Here is a 21,240-nt window from a genome sequence, read left to right as displayed (position 1 = left end):
AGTGGTTTTCACTGGCTTATACTGGTTTACACTGGATTGTAGTCTTTTGTAGTGGTTTTCACTGGTTTATAGTGGTTTTATAGTGGTTTTCACTGGTGTGTACTGGTTCTCAATGGTTTACCCTGTCCCTGCTTGTCTGACTGGTCCCCACTGGTCCACTGGTCGCACTGGTCTTACTGGTTTCTACTGGTTTCCAGTGGTTTCTAGTGGCTTTATAGCGGTTTGTAGCATTTTGTAGTGGTTTTCACTGATTTATAATTGTTTTCACTGATTCATAGTGGTTTTCTAGTGTTTTTCTAGTGGTTTTCACTGGTTTATAATGGTTTTCACTGGTTCATAGTGGTTTTCTAGTGTTTTTATAGTGGTTTTCACTGGTTTATAATGGTTTTCACTGGTTCATAGTGGTTTTCTAGTGTTTTTATAGTGGTTTTCACTGGTTTATAGTGGTTTCATAGTGGCGTTATAGTGGTTTTCACTGGTTTGTAGTGGTTTTCACTGGCTTATACTGGTTTACACTGGATTGTAGTGTTTTGTAGTGGTTTTCACTAGCTTATAGTGGTTTTATAGTGGTTTTCACTGGTTTGTACTGGTTTTCAATGGTTTACCCTTTCCCTACTTGTCTGACTGGTCCCCGCTGGTCCACTGGTTGCACTGGTCTTACTGGTTTCTACTGGTTTCCACTGGTTTCTAGTGGTTTGCAGTGGTCTGTGCTGGTTTCTGGTGGTCTGTACTGGTTTCTGGTGGTCTGTACTGGTTGCTGGTGGTCTGTACTGGTCTGTACTGGTCTGTGCTGGTTTCCCCCCCCCCCCCCCAGGCAGGATGCGGGGCGCCCCGAAGCCGCTGTGCCTGCTGCTGCTGGCGGCCTCGGCCTCGCTGGCCGCGCTGCTGCTGCACCTCTGGGCCCCCAAGGGCCCCCCCAGCGTGGACCTGCGCCCCCCCCCCGGCCGGCTGCCCCCCCCGCTGCCCCCCCCCGCACGGCCCTACCCACACGTGCCCTTCCGCCTCCGCCACGACGTGATGGAGTAAGGGGGGGCTAGGGGGTGGGGGGCCATGGGGGGGTCTAGGGGGTGGGGGGCTATGGAGGGATCTAAGGGGTGGGGGGATCTATGGGGTGGGGGGGCTCGATGGGGTGGGGGGGCTCGATGGGGTGGGGGGGCGATGGGGTGGGGGGATATATGGGATGGGGGGGCTATGGGGGGATCTAAGGGGTGGGGGGCATCTATGGGGTGGGGGCTATAGGGGATCTATAGGATGGGGGGATCGATGTGGGGATCTATAGGGTTGGGGGGTTATAGGGGATCTATAGGATGGGGGGATCTATAGGATGGGGGGATCGATGTGGGGATCTATAGGGTGGGGGCTATAGGGGATCTATAGGATGGGGGGATCTATAGGATGGGGGATCGATGTGGGGATCTATAGGGTGGGGGCTATAGGGGATCTATAGGATGGGGGGATCTATAGGATGGGGGGATCGATGTGGGGATCTATAGGGTGGAGGCTATAGGGGATCTATAGGGTGGGGGTGCTGGGGGTATCTATGGGGTGGGGGGCCATGCAGGGGTCTGCAGAGTGGGGGGATTTATGGGGTGGGGGGATCTATAGGGTGGGGGGGCTAAGGGGTGGGGGGCATCTATGGGGTGGGGGCTACAGGGGATCTATAGGATGGGGGGATCTATAGGATGGGGGGATCGATGGGTGGGGGCTATGGGGTGATCTATAGGGTGGGGGGCTATGGGGGGATCTATGGGATGGGGGGATCTATAGGGTGGGGGGGGCTAAGGGGTGGGGGGCATCTATGGGGTCGGGGTGCTGTGAGGGGATCTATAGGATGGGGGTCTATGGAGGGGGTCTATGGGGTGGGGGGCATCTGTGGGATTGGGTGTCTGGGGAGGGGGTGGTGGGTGATGGTGGCAGGCGATGGGGATGTGGATACTGGGAGATACTGGGAGGTGCTGGGAGGTGGTGGGACAGGTGTTGGGTTGATGGTAGGTGGTTCTAGGGTGATGGTGACTGGGAGATACTGGGGGCTACTGGGAGGTGCTGGGTGGGTGGTTCCAGGGCGGTGGTGACTGGGGGCTACTGGGAGCTACTGGGGCTGGCGGTGACGGGCGCGGGTCAGGCTGCTGCCCAGGAACGGGTGCTCGTGCGAGGCGGAGGCGTCGCTGCCGCTGCACCCGCAGCTCTTCGGCCACGGACCCGGCGTCGACTTCGCCAGCGCCTTCGCGCCCCCCGAGAGAGCCCGGCTGCAGCGGCAGCGAGAGCAGGAGTTCCACAGCTACCGCCTGCGGTGAGAGCGGGGCCACGGGGGGCTGGGGGACCCCCAGCTGTGGGGCAGGGGGACCCCCATCAGTGGGGCAGGGGGACCCTAAGTGGGGCAGAGCGACCTGACATCAATGGGGCAGAGGGACCCCCACCAGTGGGTCAGAGGGACACTCAGTGGGGCAGGGGGACCCCATCAATGGGGTGGGGGGACCCCCATTAGTGGGGCAGTGGGACACTCAGTGGGGCAGGGGGACCCCCATTGGTGGGGCAGAGGGACCCCATCAATGGGGTGGAGGGACCCCCACCAGTGGGTCAGAGGGACCCCAACGATGGGGTGGAGGGCCCCCCAGCTGTGGGGCAGAGGGACATTCAGTGGGGCAGGGGGACCCCTATCAGTGGGGCAGGGAGACCCTCATCGGTGGGGCAGGGGGACCCCCATCAATGGGGTGGAGGAACCCTCAGTGTGGCAGGGGGATCCCCCAGAATCCATGTGGGGTGGGGTGGGTCCCCCTGGGCTCAGCGTGGGGCAGAGGGGGAGCCTCAGGGCTGGCTGTGGGTCAGTCCATGGGTCAGTCCGTGGGTCACGGTGGGTCACTGTGGGTCAGTCCGTGGGTCTGTGTGGGGCGCAGGGCGCAGAGCGCGGCCGATCGGCTCCTGGTGGCTCGTGCCAACTCCCCCCTCGAGTTCCCCACTCAGGGCGTCGAGGTGCGGCCGCTGCAGAGCGTCCTGCTGCCCGGTGAGGGGGCACGGGGGGGCACAGAGACATTGGGGGACACGGGGGGGGCCACAGAGGGGTTGGGGATCACAGGGTTGTGGGGTACAGGGGGGCATAGAGGGGTTGGGGGCACAGGGTTGGGGGGCACAGAGACATTGGGGGACACGTTGGGGGGGACAGGGGGGCACAGAGGGGTTGGAGGACACGTAGGGGGGCACAGAGGGGTTGGGGGCACAGGGGTGGGGGGCACAGGGGGGCACAGAGGGGTTGGGGGGTCACAGATTTTGGGGCATGGAGGGGGCACAGAGGGGTTGGGGGGTCACAGATTTTGGGGCATGGAGGGGGCACAGAGGGGTTGGGGGCACAGGGTTGGGGGGGCACAGGGGTTTGGGGGACACGTGGGGGGGGCACAGAGGGGTTGGGGGCACAGGGTTGGGGGGCACGGGGGCCACAGAGGGGTTGGGGGACACGTGGGGGGGCACAGAGGGGTTGGGGGCAGAGGGTTGGGGGGCACAGAGTCACTGGGGGACATGTGGGGGGGGACAGAGGGGTTGGGGGCACAAGGTTGGGGGGCACGGGGGCACAGAGACATTGGGGGACACGTGGGGGGGCACAGAGGGGTTGGGGGCACAGGGGTGGGGGGCACAGAGACATTGGGGGACACATTGGGGGGGACAGGGGGGCACAGAGGGGTTGGGGGGTCACAGATTTTGGGGCATGGAGGGGGCACAGAGGGGTTGGGGGTCACAGGGTTTGGGGCATGGAGGGGGCACAGAGACATTGGGGGGCACGGGGGGGCACAGAGGGGTTGGGGGCACAGGGTTGGGGGGCACAGAGACATTGGGGGACACATGGGGGGGCACAGAGGGGTTGGGGGGCACAGGGTTGGGGGGCACAGGGGGACACAGAGGGGTTGGGGGACACGAGGGGGCACAGAGGGGTTGGGGGCACAGGGTTGGGGGGCACAGAGACATTGGGGGACACGTGGGGGTGCACAGAGGGGTTGGGGGCAGAGGGTTGGGGGGCACAGAGACATTGGGGGACATGTGGGGGGGGACAGAGGGGTTGGGGGCACAAGGTTGGGGGGCACGGGGGCACAGAGACATTGGGGGACACGTGGGGGGGGCACAGAGTGGTTGGGGGCACAGGGTTGGCGGGGCACAGGGGTTTGGGGGGCACGGTTGGGAGACACGGGGGTCTTTGGGGGGGTTGGGGGGGGACAAAGATATTGGGAGACACATGGGGGGCACAGGGGTCTTGGGGGGGGTCACAGAGTTGGGGGGCAGAGAGGGGTTGGGGGTCCCGGGGGTGTCTTTAGGGGGGTCTGGGGGGGGTGTGTCTCTGCGGGGGGGTCTGGGGGGGGGGGTCCGGGGGTGTCTCTGTGTCCCCACTATGCTCACACCCCACACCCCCGCCCCCCCCCAGGGCTGAGCCTGCAGGCGGCGCGCAGCGACCGGTACCAGGTGAGGGGGCGGGGCCTGGGGAGAGGGGGCGGGGCCACGTGAGGGGGCGTGGTCTTGAAAGGGGCGGGGCTTGTGGACAGGGCGCGGCATGCCCATATATGGGCATGGCAGGGTGGGCGGGGCCTGGGGAAACCCCAGTGGGGATGCCCAGTCCTCCCAGTTTAGATCGCCCAGTCCTCCTAGTGTAGGTCACCCAGTCCTTCCAGTGAGGGTTGCCCAGCCCTCCCAGCGTGGGTTGCCCAGTCCTCCCAGCGTGGGTCACCCAGTCCTCCCAGTGCAGCTTGACCAGTCCTCCCAGTGTGGGTTGACCAGTCCTCCCAATGTGGGTTGACCAGGCTCCCCAGTGAGGGTCACCCAGTCCTCCCAGTGTGGGTTCCCAGTTTCCCCAGCATGGGTTGACCAGTCCTCCCAGCGTGGGTTGACCAGTCCTCCCAGCATGGGTTGACCAGTCCTCCCAGTGTGGGTTGACCAGTCCTCCCAGTGTGGGTTGACCAGACCTCCCAGCGTGGGTTGACCAGTCCTCCCAGTGCGGCTTGACCAGTCCTCCCAGTGTGGGTTGACCAGTCCTCCCAATGTGGGTTGACCAGGCTCCCCAGTGAGGGTCACCCAGTCCTCCCAGTGTGGGTTCCCAGTTTCCCCAGCATGGGTTGCCCAGTCCTCCCAGTGTGGGTTGACCAGTCCTCCCAGTGTGGGTTGACCAGTCCTCCCAGTGTGGGTTGACCAGTCCTCCCAGCGTGGGTTGACCAGTCCTCCCAGTGTGGGTTGACCAGTCCTCCCAGCATGGGTTGACCAGTCCTCCCAGTGTGGGTTGACCAGTCCTCCCAGTGTGGGTTGACCAGTCCTCCCAGCATGGGTTGACCTGTCCTCCCAGCGTGGGTTGACCAGTCGTCCCAGTGTGGGTTGACCAGTCGTCCCAGTGTGGGTTGACCAGTCCTCCCAGTGTGGCTTGACCAGTCCTCCCAGTGTGGGTTCCCAGTCCTCCCAGTGTAGGTCGCCCAGTCCTCCCAGTGTAGGTCACCCAGTCCTCCCAGTTTAGTTGCCCAGTCCTCCCCGTTTAGGTCACCCAGTCCTCCCTGTTTAGGTCACCCAGTCCTCCCAGCTTAGGTTACCCAGTCCTCCCAGTTTGGATGCCCAGTCCTCCCAGTTTGGCTGCCCAGTCCTCCCAGTTTGGGTGCCCAGTCCCCCCCAGTTTGGGTGCCCAGTCCCCCCAGTGCCCCGCTGTCCCCCCAGGTGACGCTGACGGCCAGCCTGGGGACGCTGGCGGTGGCGGCCGAGGTGGAGGGTGTGGAGCGTCGGGGCGAGGGGCAGCCCCGGCTCTCGCTGGCCGCCGCGCGCCTCGACCACCTCAACCGGCAGCTCCAGTTCGTCACCTACACCAGCACCCAGTTCCACCCCGACACCGCCGACATCGGTGGGTGCTGGGGGAGCTCCGGGGCAGGGGGATGGTCCACGGGGGCCATGGTTGAGATCTGGATGGGTGCTGGTCCCATGGGTGCTCCTAGATGGGTGCTGGTCCCCTGGGTGCCATGGTTGCCATGAGTTGGATCTCAATGAGTGCCAGCCCCATGGGTGCCATGGTTGCCATGGTGGCACCTGGATGGGTGGTGGCCCCATGGGTGCTTCTGGAAGGGTGCTGGTCCCATGGTGGCTCCTGGATGGGTGGTGGTCCCTTGGGTGCCATAGTTGCCATGAGTGAGATCTCAATGAGTGCCGGCCCCATGGGTGCCATGGTTGCCATGAGTTGGATTTAGATGGGTGGTGGCCCCATAGGTGCCATGGTTGCCATGAATGATAATTGGATGGGTGCTGGTCCCATGGGTGCTCCTGGATGGGTGGTGGCCCCATTGATGCCATGGTTGCCATGAGTGAGTTCTGGGTGGGTGCTGGTCACATGGGTGCCATAGTTGCCATGAGTGAGATCTCAATGAGTGTTAGCCCCATGGGTGCCATGGTTGCCATGAGTGAGATCTGGATGGGTGCTGGTCCCATGGTGGCTCCTGGATGGGTGGTGGCCCCATGGGTGCCATGGTTGCCATGACTGATAATTGAAAGGGTGCTGGTCCCATGGGTGCCATGGTTGCCATGAGTGACATCTGGATGGGTGCTGGTCCCACGGTGGCTCCTCAATGGGTGGTGGCCCCATGGGTGCCATGGTTGCCATGAGTGAGATCTGGATGGGTGCTGGTCCCATGGGTGCTCCTGGATGGGTGCTGGTCCCCTGGGTGCCATGGTTGCCATGAGTGATAATTGGAAGGGTGCTGGTCCCATGGATGCCATGGTTGCCATGGTGGCTTCTAGATGAGTGCTGGTCCCATGGGTGCTCCTGGATGGGCGCTGGTCCCAATGGTTCCATGGATGCCAGGAGTCGGATCTGGATGGGTTCTAGCCCCATGGGTGCCATGGTTGCCACGGTGGCCCCTGGGTAGATACTGGTCCCGTGGTGGCCCCAGGGGGTGGGGGGTGGCCCCAGCGGGGTGGGTGGTGGCCCCTGACCCCGGTGCCCCGTTGCCCTCCAGTGCAGTTCGCCACCGCCGGCCACGAAGCCGCCTTCTCCGTCCGCATCCGGCACCCGCCGGCCCCTCGCCTCTACGGCCCCAGCGCCCCCGTGGACGGTGACGGAGGTGAGCGCCACCCAAACCAGTGCTCCCAGCATGGCCCCAGCTCCTCCCAGTGCGGCTTGACCAGTCCTCCCAGCATCGGTTGACCAGTCCTCCCAGTGTGGGTTCCATTTCCCCAGTGTGGGTTGCCCAGTCCTCCCAGCGTGGGTCACCCAGCCCTCCCAGCGTGGCTTGACCAGTCCTCCCAGCATGGGTTGACCAGTCCTCCCAGCGTGGGTTGACCAGTCCTCCCAGCGTGGGTTGACCAGTCCTCCCAGCGTGGGTTGACCAGTCCTCCCAGCGTGGGTTGACCAGTCCTCCCAGCGTGGGTTGACCAGTCCTCCCAGCGTGGGTTGACCAGTCCTCCCAGCGTGGGTTGACCAGTCCTCCCAGCGTGGGTTCCCAGTCCTCCCAGCGTGGGTTGCCCAGTCCTCCCAGTGTGGCTTGCCCAGTCCTCCCAGTGAGGGTCGCCGTCCTCCCAGCATGGGTTGACCTGGCCACCCAGTGAGGTTCCCAGTTCTGCAGGGTGTTTCCCAGTGCTCCCAGTATGGGTTCCCAGTGCTCCCTTTACTCCCAGTGCTGGTTCCCAGTGCTCCCAGTGCGGGTTCCCAGTGCTCCCAGTGCTCCCAGTTGGGTTCCCAGTACTCCCAATATGGGTTCCCAGTGCTCCAAGTGCAGGTTCCCTGTGCTTCAATGCAGGTTCCCAGTGCTCCCACCATGGGTTCCCAGTACTCCCAGTGCTCCCAGTTGGGTTCCCAGTACTGCCAGTATGGGTTCCCAGTGCTCCTAGTGCTCCCAGTGCAGGTTCCCAGTGCTCCCATTACTCCCAGTGCGAGTTCCCAGTGCTCCCAGCATGGGTTGACCTGGCCACCCAGTGAGGGTTCCCAGTTCTGCAGCGCGTTTCCCAGTCCTCCCAGTGTGGGTTCCCAGTCCCATAGTGAGGGTGCCCAGTATTCCCAGTATGGATGCCCAGGCTCCCCAGTGTGGGTCACTCCATTCTCACAGTGTGGGTTGCCAGTGCTCCCAGTGTGTGCTCCCAGTGCTCCCAGTGCTCCCAGTGCAGGTTCCCAATGCTCCCATTACTCGCAGTGTGTGCTCCCAGTGCTCCCAGTATGGGTTCCCAGTGCTCCTGGTGCTCCCAGTGCAGGTTCCCAGTGCTCCCAGTGCTCCCAGTGCGGGTTCCCAGCGCTCCCAGTGTGTGCTCCCAGTGCAGGTTCCCAGTGCTCCCAGGGCAGGTTCCCAGTGCTCCCAGTGCAGGTTCCCAGTGCTCCCAGTGCTCCCAGTGCTGGTTCCCAGTGCTCCCAGTATGTGTTCCCAGTGCTCCCAGTGCTCCCAGTGCTCCCAGTCGGGCTCCCAGTGCTCCCAGTATGGGTTCCCAGTGCTCCCGGTGCTCCCAGTGCAGGTTCCCAGTGCTCCCATTGCTCCCAGTGCGGGTTCCCAGCGCTCCCAGTGTGTGCTCCCAGTGCTCCCAGTGCTCCCAGTGCAGGTTCCCAATGCTCCCATTACTCGCAGTGTGTACTCCCAGTGCTTCCAGTATGGGTTCCCAGTGCTCCCATTACTCCCAGTGCTGGTTCCCAGTGCTCCCAGTGCGGGTTCCCAGTGCTCCCAGTGCTCCCAGTTGGGTTCCCAGTACTCCCAATATGGGTTCCCAGTGCTCCAAGTGCAGGTTCCCAGTGCTCCCAGTGCCCCCAGTGCAGGTTCCCAGTGCTCCCAGTACTGGTTCCCAGTGCTCCCAGTGCTCCCAGTCGGGTTCCCATTACTCCCAGTGCGGGTTCCCAGTGCTCCCAGCATGGGTTCCCAGTGCTCCCAGTGCTCCCAGTGTGGGTTCCTGGTGCTCCCAGTGCTCCCAGTGCAGGTTCCCAGTGCTCCTAGTGTGGGTTCCCTGTGCTCCCAGTGCAGATTCCCAGTGCTCCCAGTGCTCCCAGTTGGGTTCCCAGTGCTCCCAGTATGGGTTCCCGGTGCTCCTAGTGCTCCCAGTGCAGGCTCCCAGTGCTCCCAGTTGGGTTCCCAGTGCTCCCAGTATGGGTTCCCAGTGCTCCCAGTGCTCCCAGTGCAGGTTCCCAGTGCTCCCATTACTCCCAGTGCGGGTTCCCAGTGCTCCCAGCATGGGTTGCCAGTGCTCCCAGTGCTCCCAGTGTGGGTTCCTGGTGCTCCCAGTGCCCCCAGTGCAGGTTCCCAGTGCTCCCAGTACTGGTTCCCAGTGCTCCCATTACTCCCAGTGCTGGTTCCCAGTGCTCCCAGCATGGGTTCCCAGTGCTCCCAGTGCCCCCAGTGCAGGTTCCCAGTGCTCCCAGTACTGGTTCCCGGTGCTCCCAGTGCTCCCAGTGCTCCCAGTGCAGGTTCCTAGTGCTCCCAGTCGGGTTCCCAGTGCTCCCAGTGTGGGTTCCCAGTGCTCCCAGTGCTCCCAGTTGGGTTCCCAGTGCTCCCAGTGTGGGTTCCCAGTGCTCCCAGTGCTCCCAGTGCAGGTTCCCAGTGCTCCCATTACTCCCAGTGCTGGTTGCCAGCGCTCCCAGTGCGGGCTCCCAGTGCTCCCAGTGCCCCCAGTGCCTCCCCCCGCAGGGTACAACGTCTCGGCGCTGGTGACCATCGCCACCAAGACGTTCCTGCGCTACGACAAGCTGCGGGGGCTGATCGCCAGCGTGCGCCGCTTCTACCCCTCCGTCACCATCGTGGTGGCCGACGACAGCCAGCGCCCCGAGCCCCTCAGCGGCCCCCACCTCGAGCACTACCTCATGCCCTTCGGCAAGGTGGGGGGGCTGGGGGCACTGGGGGGGACTGGGAGGGACTGGGGGGACTGGGGAGCCCAGAAATGGGGATGCTGGGGGGCACTGGGGGGTGCTGGGGAGGACTGGGGGGCCAGAAATGGGGATGCTGGGGGGCACTGGGGGGTGCTGGGGAGGACTGGGGGGCCAGAAATGGGGATGCTGGGGGGCACTGGGGAGGACTGGGGGGGCTAGGGGGGACTGGGGGGAACTGGGGAGCCCAGAAATGGGGATGCTGGGGGCAGTGGGGGGGGGGGCAGGGGGAATGGGGAGACTGGGGGGACTGGGTGGGGCTGAGGGGCCCAGAAATGGGGATTCTGGGGGGGACTGGGGGGCACAGAAATGGGGATGCTGGGGGGCACTGGGGGGCACTGGGGGAGACAGGGGGCACTGGGGAGCCCAGAAATGGGGATACTGGGGGGAACTGGGGGGGAATGGAGGGACTGAGGGGGGCTGAGGGGCCCAGAAATGGGGATGCTGTGGGGCACTGTGGGGCACTGTGGGGCACTGGGGGCACTGGGGGGAACTGGGGGAGACGGGGGGAACTGGGGAGCCCAGAAATGGGGATACTGGGGGGACTGGGGTGCACTGGGGAGCCCAGAAATGGGGATGCTGGGGGACACTGGGGGAGCAGGAGGGGACTAGATGACCTGGGGTCACTGGAGGGCACTGGGGGGCCCGGGGGACACTAGGGGGACTGACAAATGGGGATACTGGGGGGCACTGGGTGGGACTGGAGGGGACTGGGGAGACTGGGGAGCAGAAATGGGGATGCTGGGGGACACTGGGGGAAATGGAGGGCACCGGGGAGACCAGAAATGGGGATGCTGGGGGAAATGGGGGTACTGGGGGTACTGGGGGGGACTGGGGGAGACAGGGGGAAACTGAGGAGGCCAGAAATGGGGATACTGGGGGGAACTGGGGGGACAGGGGGCACTGGGGGGGGACTGGGGAGACCCGAAATGGGGATGCTGGGGGGCACTGGGGGGGAATGGAGGGACTGAGGCGGGGCTGAAGGGCCCAGAAATGGGGATGCTGGGGGGCACTGTGGGTACTGGGGGCACTGGGGGGGACTGGGGGGACCGGGGGATGCTAGGGGGACTGACAAATGGTGATACTGGGGGGCACTGGGGGGGAATGGAGGGACTGATGGGGGCTGAGGGGCCCAGAAATGGGGATGCTGGGGGGCACAGGGGGTACTGGGGGGGACTGGGGGAGACAGGGGGCAACTGGGGAGCCCAGAAATGGGGATACTGGTGGGAAATGGGGGACTGAGGGGTCTGGGGAGACCAGAAATGGGGATACTGGGGGCACTGGGGGTACTGGGGGCACTGGGGGAGACTGGGGGAGACAGGGGGCAACCGAGGAGCCCAGAAATGGGGATACTGGGGGGCACTGGGGGGACTGGGGGCACTGGGGAGCCCAGAAATGGGGATGCTGGGGGAAATGGGGGTACTGGGGGTACTGGGGGGGGACTGCGGGAGACGGGGGCAACTGGGGAGCCCAGAAATGGGGATACTGGGGGGAACTGGGGGGGATTGAGGGGTCTGGGGAGCCCAGAAATGGGGATGCTGAGAAGCACTGGAGGAAATAGGGGGGGGGGGACTGTGGGGGGTGGGACCCCAGTCTGGGAGCTGATATTGGGGGGCAGTGGGGAGCTGTGGGGGGGCACTGACCGCCTCCCCCGCCCCCCCCCCAGGGCTGGTTCGCAGGGAGGAACCTGGCGGTGTCGCAGGTGACCACCAAGTACGTGCTCTGGGTGGACGACGACTTCATCTTCACCCCAAGGACCCGCCTGGAGAAACTGGTGGACGTGCTGGAGAAAACCAGCCTGGACCTGGTGGGGAAAAAGGGGGTTCGGGGGGGGGAAAAGGGGGTTCGGGGGGGGGAAAAGGGGGTGCGGGGGGGGGAAAAGGGGGTGCAGGGGGGCAAAAAGGAGGGGAGGGAGGGCTGGAGAGAACCAGCCTGGAGCTGGTGGGGAAAAAGGGGGTGCGGGGGGGGGAAAAGGGGGTGCGGGGGGGTAAAAGGGGGTGCGGGGGGGGGAAAAGTGGGTGCGGGGGGGGGGAAAGGGGGTGCAGGGGGGCAAAAAGGAGGGGAGGGAGGGCTGGAGAGAACCAGCCTGGAGCTGGTGGGGAAAAAGGGGGTGCGGGGGGGGGAAAAGGGGGTTCAGGGGGGGAAAAGGGGGTGCGGGGGGGGGGGAAAGGGGGTGCGGGGGGGGGAAAAGGGAGTGCAGGGGGGCAAAAAGGAGGGGAGGGAGGGCTGGAGAGAACCAGCCTGGAGCTGGTGGGGAAAAAGGGGGTGCAGGGGGGGGAAAAAGGGGTGCGGGGGGGGTAAAAGGGGGTGCAGGGGGGGGAAAAGGGGGTGCAGGGGGGCAAAAAGGAGGGGAGGGAGGGCTGGAGAGAACCAGCCTGGAGCTGGTGGGGAAAAAGGGGATGCGGGGGGGGAAAAGGGGGTTCAGGGGGGAAAAGGGGGTGCGGGGGGGGGGAAAGGGGGTGCGGGGGGGGGAAAAGGGGGTGCGGGGGGGGAAAAGGGGGTGCAGGGGGGCAAAAAGGAGGGGAGGGAGGGCTGGAGAGAACCAGCCTGGAGGTGGAAGGGAGGTTTTGGGGTGCAATTTTGATGGTGCTGGAGGTTTTGGGGTGTGGAAGCGGCATGGGTGCCATCGGGGGCGTGAAGCGCAGGTTTGGGGGTGCGGTTTTTCGGGGTGCGTTTTTGGGGTGCTGTTTTGGGGTGCGTTTTTTCGGGGTGCGGTTATTCAGGATGCAGGTTTTGGGGTGCGGTTTTTGAGGTACAGCTTTGGGGGTGCAGTTTTGGGGTGCATTTCTTCGGGGTGCACTTCTGGGGTGCATTTTTAGGGCTGCAGCCCTGCTGGTGCAATTTTTTGGGGTGCAGCTTCGGGGGTGTATTTTTAGGGGTGCTGCTTTGAGGGGGCACTTTTGGGGGTGCATCTTTTGGGGTGGTGCTTTCAGGGTGCATCTTTTGGGGTGGTGCTTTGGGGGTGCATCTTTTGGGGATGCACTTTTGGGGTGCTGCTTTCGGGGTGCACTTTTGGGGGTGCATCTTTTGGGGCTGCTGCTTTGGGGGTGCACTTTTGGGTCTGCTGCTTTGGGGGTGCACTTTTGGGGTGCATCTTTTGGGGGTGCTGCTTTGGGGGTGCTGCTTTGGGGTGCACTTTTGGGGGTGCATCTTTTGGGGTGCAGCTTTGGGGATGCACTTTTGGGGCTGTGCTTTTTGGGGTGCTGCTTTTGGAGTGCTGCTTTGGGGGTGCATCTTTTGGGGTGCTGCTTTCAGGGTGCATCTTTTGGGGGTGCTGCTTTTGGGGTGCACTTTTGGGGGTGCACTTTTGGGGGTGCTGTTTTGGAGGTGCACCTTTGGGGGTGCACTTTTGGAGGTGCATCTTTTGGGGTGCTGCTTTGGGGGGGCACTTTTGGGGGTGCAGTTTTGGGGGTGCATCTTTTGGGGGTGCTGCTTTGGGGGTGCACTTTTGGAGGTGCAATTTTGGGGGTGCTGCTTTCAGGGTGCATCTTTTGGGGGTGCTGCTTTGGGGGTGCTGCTTTGGGGTGCACTTTTGGGGGTGCAACTTTTGGGGTGCTGCTTTCAGGGTGCAACTTTTGGGGTGCTGCTTTGGGGTACACTTTTGAGGGTGCTGCTTTTGGGGTGCATCTCTTGGAGGTGCATCTTTTGGGGTGCTGATTTGGGGATGCACTTTTGGGGGTGCATCTTTTGGGGTGCTGCTTTGGGGGGCACTTTTCAGGGTGCAATTTTGGGGGTGCATCTTTTGGGGGTGCTGCTTTGGGGGGCACTTTTGGAGGTGCACTTTTGGGGCTGCGCTTTTGGGGGTGCTGCTTTTGGAGTGCTGCTTTTGGGGGGCACTTTTGGGGGTGCATCTTTTGGGGGTGCATCTTTTGGGGTGCTGGTTTGGGGTTGCTGCTTTGGGGGTGCACTTTTGGGGGTGCATCTTTTGGGGTGCATCTTTTGGGGTGCTGCTTTGGGGGGTGCACTTTTGGGGATGCCGTTTTTGGGACGCTGCTTTGGTGGTGCATCTTTTGGGGGTGCATCTTTTGGGGGTGCTGCTTTGGGGATGCAGTTTTGGGGTGCAGTTTTGGGGGTGCACTTTTGGGGTGCACTTTTGGGGTGCACTTTTGGGGGTGCTGCTTTGGGGCTGCATCTTTTGGGGGTGCTGCTTTCGGGGTGCACTTTTGGGGGTGCATCTTTTGGGGTGCTGCTTTGGGGGTGCACTTTTGGGTCTGCTGCTTTGGGGGTGCACTTTTGGGGGTGCTGCTTTGGGGGTGCACTTTTGGAGGTGCAATTTTGGGGCTGCATCTTTTGGGGTGCTGTATTCGGGGTGCACTTTTGGGGGTGCATCTTTTGGGGTGCTGCTTTGGGGGTGCAGTTTTGGAGGTGCAATTTTGGGGGTGCATCTTTTGGGGGTGCACTTTTGGGGGTGCTGCTTTGGGGGTGCACCTTTGGGGGTGCACTTTTGGGGCTGCATCTTTTGGGGTGCTGCTTTGGGGGGGCACTTTTGGGATGCACTTTTGGAGGTGCAATTTTGGGGGTGCAATTTTGGGGGTACTGAGTTGGGGGTGTACTTTTGGGGTGCAATCCCTGCGCTTCCCCCCCCCCTTTTTCCCCAGGTGGGCGGCGCGGTGCGGGAGATCACGGGGTTCACCACCACGTACCGGCAGCGGCTGCTGGTGCGGGGGGGGGACGCGGGGGGGCGACTGCCTGCACCCCCAGCCCGGCTTCCACCACCGGCTCGAGGGCTTCCCCCGCTGCGTGGTCACCGACGGCGTCGTCAACTTCTTCCTCGCCCGCACCGACAAAGTGCGGCAGGTGGGGTTCGACCCCCGCCTGCGGAGGGTGGCGCATCTCGGTGAGGGGGGACACGGGGGGACGGGGGGGGCGGGGGACACGGGGGGAGCTGGGGGGACACGGGGGGGAGATGGGGGCGTGAGGACATTGGGGGAGATGGGGGACATGAGGACATTGGGGGGCACATGGGGACACGGGGGAGATGGGGACATGAGGACATTGGAGGAGATGGGGACACGGGGGGAGATGGGGACGTGAGGACATTGGGGGAGATGGGGACACGGGGGGAGATGGGGGACATGAGGACATTGGGGGAGATGGGGACACGGGGGGAGATGGGGACATGAGGACATTGGGGGACATGGGGACACAGGGGGAGATGGGGGACAGGGGGACATTGGGGGGAGATGGGGACACGGGGGGAGATGGGGACATGAGGACATTGGGGGAGATGGGGACACAGGGGGAGATGGGGACATGAGGACATTGGGGGAGATGGGGACACAGGGGGAGATGGGGACATGAGGACATTGGGGGGACATGGGGACACAGGGGGAGATGGGGGACATGAGGACATTGGGGGAGATGGGGACATGAGGACATTGGGGGGACATGGGGACACGGGGGGAGATGGGGACATGAGGACATTGGGGGGACATGGGGACACAGGGGGAGATGGGGACATGAGGACATTGGGGGGACATGGGGACACGGGGGGGAGATGGGGACATGAGGACATTGGGGGGACATGGGGACACAGGGGAGATGGGGGATGTGAGGACAGTGGGGGGACATGGGGACACTGGGGGAGATGGGGACACGGGGGGAGATGGGGGCACGGGGGGACATGGGGGACATGGGGACACAGGGGGAGATGGGGACACTGGAAGAGATGGGGACATGGGGGGAGATGGGGGACATGAGGACATTGGGGGAGGTGGGGGTGATGGGGACATGGGGGACATGAGGACATTGGGGGAGATGGGGGTGATGGGGACATGAGGACATTGGGGGGACATGGGGACACGGGGGGAGATGGGGACATGAGGACATTGGGGGGACATGGGGACACAGGAGGAGATGAGGGACATGGGGAGATGGGGGACGTGAGGACATTGGGGGGAGATGGAGACATGGGGGAGATGGGGGACAGGGGGACATTGGGGGGAGATGGGGACACGGGGGGAGATAGGGACGTGAGGACATTGGGGGGACATGAGGACATTGCGGGGAGATGGGGACACGGGTGGAGATGGGGAAATGGGAAGATGGGGGTGATGGGGACACGGGGGACAGGGGGACATTGGGGGAGATGGGGGTGATGGGGACATGGGGGTCATGAGGACATTGGGGGAGATGGGGACACGAGGGGAGATGGGGACATGGGGACATTGGGGGGGAGATGGGGATACGGGGGAGCTGGGGGACATGAGGACATTGGGAGGAGATGGGGACACAGCGGGAAACGGGACATGAGGACATTGGGGGGACATGGGGACACGGGGGGGAGCTGGGGACACGGGGGGAGATGGGGGACATGAGGACATTGGGGGAGATGGGGACACGGGGGGAGATTGGGGCAGGGGGACATTGGGGGGAGATGGGGACACGGGGGGAGATGGGGGACATGAGGACATTGGGGGAGGTGGGGGTGATGGGGACATGGGGGACATGAGGACATTGGGGGAGATGGGGGTGATGGGGACATGAGGACATTGGGGGGAGATGGGGACACGGGGGAGATGGGGACATGAGGACATTGGGGGGACATGAGGATGTGGGGGAGATGAAGGAGAGTTGAGGACATGGGGGGACATGGGGGAAGACATGGGGACATGGGGACTTGGGGACATTGGGGAGATGGGGCCATGGGGGACAGGGGGACATGGGGACTTCGGGGGAGAGATGGAGACATGGGGGGGACATGGGGATGTGGGGGGAGATGAGGACATGGGGACACTCGGGGGGCGATGGGGAAATGAAGGAGAGATGGGGACATGGGGGGACATGGGGGACAGGGGGACATGGGGCATAGTTGGGGACATGAGGGGCATAGGGGGCGGAGGGGCATGGAGGAGGACCACCACCATCACCATCAGGGGTCCTGAGAAGTGGGTTCTGGGAACCCCATGATGCCACTAAGCCCTTTTTGGGGTCCACCACCATCACCTTGGGGTCATCATGGACCTTGAAGAGCACTGGGAAGAAACAGGGGGACACTGGGTGGTGCTGGGTCCCCCATGGTGGCATTAAGCCCCTCTAGAGGTTCACCACCACCACCTTGGGGTCATCAGGGATATTGAGGAGCACTGGGAAGAGCTGGGAGGACACTGGGTGGTGCTGGGGACCCCATGGTGCCATTGAGCCCCATTTGAGGTCCACCACCACCACCTTGAGGTCATTAGGAGTCTTGGGAAGTGGATGCTGGGGCCCCCATGGTGGCATTAAGCCCCTCTAGAGGTCCATCACCACCTCCTTGGGGTCATCATGGACCTTGAAGAGCACTGGGAAGAGGTGCAAGGACACTGGGTGGTGCTGGGGACCCCATGGTGGTTCCGAGATCCTTGTGAGTTCCACCACCACCACCTTGGGGCCATTAGGAATCTTGGGAAGTGGGTGCTGGGGCCCCCATGGTGGCATTAATCCCCTTTTGAGGTCCACAACCACTTCCTTGGGGTCATCATTGACCTTGAAGAGCACTGGGAAGAGCTGGGAGGACACTGGGTGGTGCTGGGGACCCCATGGTGCCATTGAGCCCCATTTGAGGTCCACCACCACCTCCTTGGGCTCATCAGGAACCTTGAAGAGCACTGGGAAGAGCTGGGAGGACACTGGGTGATGCTGGGGACCCCATGGTGCCATTGAGCCCCATTTGAGGTCCACCACCACCACCTTGGGGTCATTAGGAGTCTTGGGAAGTGGGTGCTGGGGCCCCCATGGTGGCATTAAGCCCCTTTGGAGGTCCACCACCACCACCTTGGGCTCATCACGGACCTTGAAGAGCCCTGGGAGGAGCTGGTGGTCGCCGGAGCCCCCGCTGGCGTCACTTTTGGAGGTGTCCTTCCTCCCCCAGAGTTCTTCATCGACGGGCTGGGGGTGCTGCACGTGGGCTCGTGCGAGGACGTGGTGGTGGATCACGCGTCCAAGCTGGCTCTGCCGTGGCGCCGGACGGAGGGCGAGCGGCAGTACGCGCGGTACCGGTACCCGCCGGCGCGCGACGACAGCCTGCGCCTCAAGCACCGCCTCTTCTTCTTCAAGAATCGCTTCAAGTGCATGGCCGGCAACTAGCCACCCACCCCACCCTTCTCCGGCCACCCCTAGGGGCCACCAACCTCCGTGGACCACTGAGGGCCACCACCCAACGCTGCCAACACGGGGCACCGGGCGCCACCGCCAGGGCCACCCCCTTGGCCATCGCGGGCCACCCTCGTCGGCCACCGCGGGGGCCACCCCCAAGCCACCACCCCGGGCCACCTCCGTGGGCCACCACCTAAGGTTGACGCCGTGGCTCACCGAGGGCCACCGCTGACCACCCCGAGGGCCACCCCCACTGGCCACTGCCAGGTCCACCAGCGTGAGCCACCCCGTGGGCCTCCATGAACCGCCCCCCCCCCAACCAAGGCTGCCACCAGGGGCCACCTCCAGGATCTAGGGTCACCTCCGTGGGCCACAACTGGCCATCCCCATGGCCACCTCCGTGGGCCACCATGGTCTATCCCCAAGGCTGCTGCCATGGGCCACCACTGGGCACCTCCATTGGCCACCCCCGTGGCCACCACTGAGGGTCACCCACGTGGGTCTCCATGGGCCACCTCTAGGGTCACCAATGGCCACCCCTAGGACCACCCCGACTGGCCACCCCCATGGCCACCACTGAGGGTCACCCCCATGTGTCTCCATGGGCCACCTCTAGGGTCACCAGTGGCCACCACTAGGACCACTAGGACTGGCCACCCCCTAGGCCACTTCCATGGGCCACCACTGGCCACCCCCATGGCCACCACTGGGCACCTCCATCGGCCACCCCCATGGCCACCACTGAGGGTCACCCCCATGGGTCTCCAAGGGCCACCTCCAGGGTCACCAGTGGCTACCCCTAGGACCACTAGGACTGGCCACCCCCCGCGCCACTTCCATGGGCCACCACTGGCCACCCCCATGGCCACCACTGAGGGTCACCCACATGGGCCTCCATGGGCCACCTCCAGGGCCACCACTGGCCACCTCTAGGACCATCCCCACTGGCCACCACTGAGGGTCACCCACATGGGTCTCCATGGGCCACCTCTAGGGTCACCAATGGCCACCCCTAGGACCACCTCCATGGCCACCACTGAGGGTCACCCACATGGGCCTCCATGGGTCACCTCCAGGGCCACCACTGGCCACCTCTAGGACCATCCCCACTGGCCACCACTGAGGGTCACCCACATGGGTCTCCATGGGCCACCTCTAGGGTCACCAATGGCCACCCCTAGGACCACCCCGACTGGCCACCCCCATGGCCACCACTGAGGGTCACCCCCATGGGCCTCCATGGGCCACCTCCAGGGCCACCAGTGGCCACCTCTAGGACCACTAGGACTGGCCACCCCCCGTGCCACTTCCATGGGCCACCACTGGCCACCCCCATGGCCACCACTGAGGGTCACCCACATGGGTCTCCATGGGCCACCTCTAGGGTCACCAATGGCCACCCCTAAGACCACCTCCATGGCCACCACTGAGGGTCACCCACATGGGTCTCCAAGGGCCACCTCCAGGGCCACCACTGGCCACCCCTAGGACCACTAGGACTGGCCACCCCCTAGGCCACTTCCATGGGCCACCACTGACCACCCCCATGGCCACCACCGAGGGTCACCCCCATGGGCCCCCCCCATGGCCACCACTGACCCCCCCAGGGCCACCACTGAGGGTCACCCCCATGGGCCCCCCCTATGGCCACCACTGGCCCCCCCAGGGCCACCACTGAGGGTCACCCCCATGGGCCCCCCCCATGGCCACCACTGACCCCCCCAGGGCCACCACTGAGGGTCACCCCCATGGGCCCCCCCTATGGCCACCACTGGCCCCCCCAGGGCCACCACTGAGGGTCACCCCCATGGGCCCCCCCTATGGCCACCACTGACCCCCCCAGGGCCACCACTGAGGGTCACCCCCATGGGCCCCCCCCATGGCCACCACTGGCCCCCCCAGGGCCACCATGAGCCCCACCCCGGGGCCAGCCCCGCCCCCCCCCGCCCCCCCCCCGCGGCATTTTTAGCTCTTTTGTACTTTGGGGGGGCCGGGGGGGGGGATCTGAAGCCCCCCCCCGGTTCCCAAGCATCCCCCCCCCTCCCTCCCCCCCCCCCTTTTCTATCTCCCAGCCCCTCCCCCCACGCTGCTGCCAGGATTTTCGTGCCAAGTCTTGCCCCCCCCCACCCCCCCCGGGGACCCCCAAGGGTGGGGGAGGGGCGGGGGGGGGGAGGGGCTGCCCCCCCCCCCCCCCCAGGCCCTTTTCTACCCAATGGATGATTTTAACCAGATCCGAATCTGCCTCTTTCTGCATAAAAAGGGGGAGGGAGATGGGGGGGGGGGAGAGGGGAGACCCCGCCCCCTTGAACTGAGGCCCCGCCCCCTTGAGCCGAGGCCCCGCCCCCTCATCGCTTTGACCCCCTTTCTGCCACCCGGGGACCCCCAAGACCTTTTCAGGGACCCCCAAGACCCTTTTAGGGACCCCCAGGACCCTTCTAAGGACCCCCAGGACCCCTCTAGGGACCCCCCCAGGACCCCTCTAGGACCCCAGGATCCACTTAGGGACCCCCCTGAACCCATTTAGGGACCCCCTGGACCCATTTAGGACACCCAGGACCCATTTAGGGACCCCCTGGACTCTCTTAGGGATCCCCTGGATCAATTTAGGGACCCCCTGAATCCTCTTAGGGACCCCCAGGACCCTTTTAGGGACTCCAGGACCCTCAGAACCCCTCTAGAGACCCCCTGGACCCATTTAGGACACCCAGGACCCATTCAGGGACCCCCTGGACTCTCTTAGGGATCCCCTGGATCAATTTAGGGACCCCCTGGATCCTCTTAGGGACCCCCAGAACCCTTTTAGGGACTTCAGGACCCTTGTAGGGACCTTCAAAACCCCTCTAGAGACCCCCTGGACCCATTTAGGACACCCAGGACCCATTTAGGGACCCCCAGGACCCTCTTAGGGATCCCCTGGATCCATTTAGGGACCCTCTGGACCCTCTTAGAGACCCCCTGGACCCTTTTAGGGACTCCAGGACCCTCATAGGGACCCTCAGAACCCCTCTAGAGACCCCCTGGATCCATTTAGGAACCCCCAGAACCCTCTTAGGGATCCCCTGGATCCATTTAGGGACCCCCTGGACCCTCTTAGGGACTCCAGGACCATTTAGGGACCCCTGGGACCACCCTAGGACCCCCAAGAAACCTCTTAGGGACCCCAGGACCCATCTAGGGACCCTCAGGACCCATTTAGGGACCCTTAGGTCCCCTCTAGGACTCCCAAAACCTTCTTCGGGGACATCCAGGACCCATCTAGGACCCCCAGGACCCATTTAGGGGATCCCAAGACTCATCTAGAGCCCCCCAGGTCCTTTTAGGGACCCCCAGTA

At 64.0% G+C, this 21,240-nt stretch overlaps 1 protein-coding gene across 1 annotated transcript; it reads left to right on the top strand.

Annotated features, from left to right (window-relative positions):
- Positions 1 to 819: 819 nt before the first annotated feature.
- On the top strand, positions 820 to 17,991 carry B4GALNT1 (beta-1,4-N-acetyl-galactosaminyltransferase 1). Its single transcript, XM_069878938.1, is given in 11 exon segments — positions 820 to 1,022; positions 2,123 to 2,290; positions 2,895 to 3,001; positions 4,406 to 4,443; positions 5,674 to 5,854; positions 6,960 to 7,055; positions 9,585 to 9,787; positions 11,502 to 11,642; positions 14,434 to 14,511; positions 14,513 to 14,672; positions 17,685 to 17,991. Coding segments are annotated over 11 exon segments (1,590 nt in total). The 3' UTR covers positions 17,900 to 17,991.
- Positions 17,992 to 21,240: the final 3,249 nt, after the last annotated feature.

Source organism: Phaenicophaeus curvirostris, chromosome 30 (assembly GCF_032191515.1).
Source record: "Phaenicophaeus curvirostris isolate KB17595 chromosome 30, BPBGC_Pcur_1.0, whole genome shotgun sequence".
NCBI lineage: Eukaryota > Metazoa > Chordata > Aves > Cuculiformes > Cuculidae > Phaenicophaeus > Phaenicophaeus curvirostris.
The sequence above is the reverse complement of the archived record's forward strand: the minus strand, read 5'-3'. Positions and strand labels throughout refer to the sequence as shown.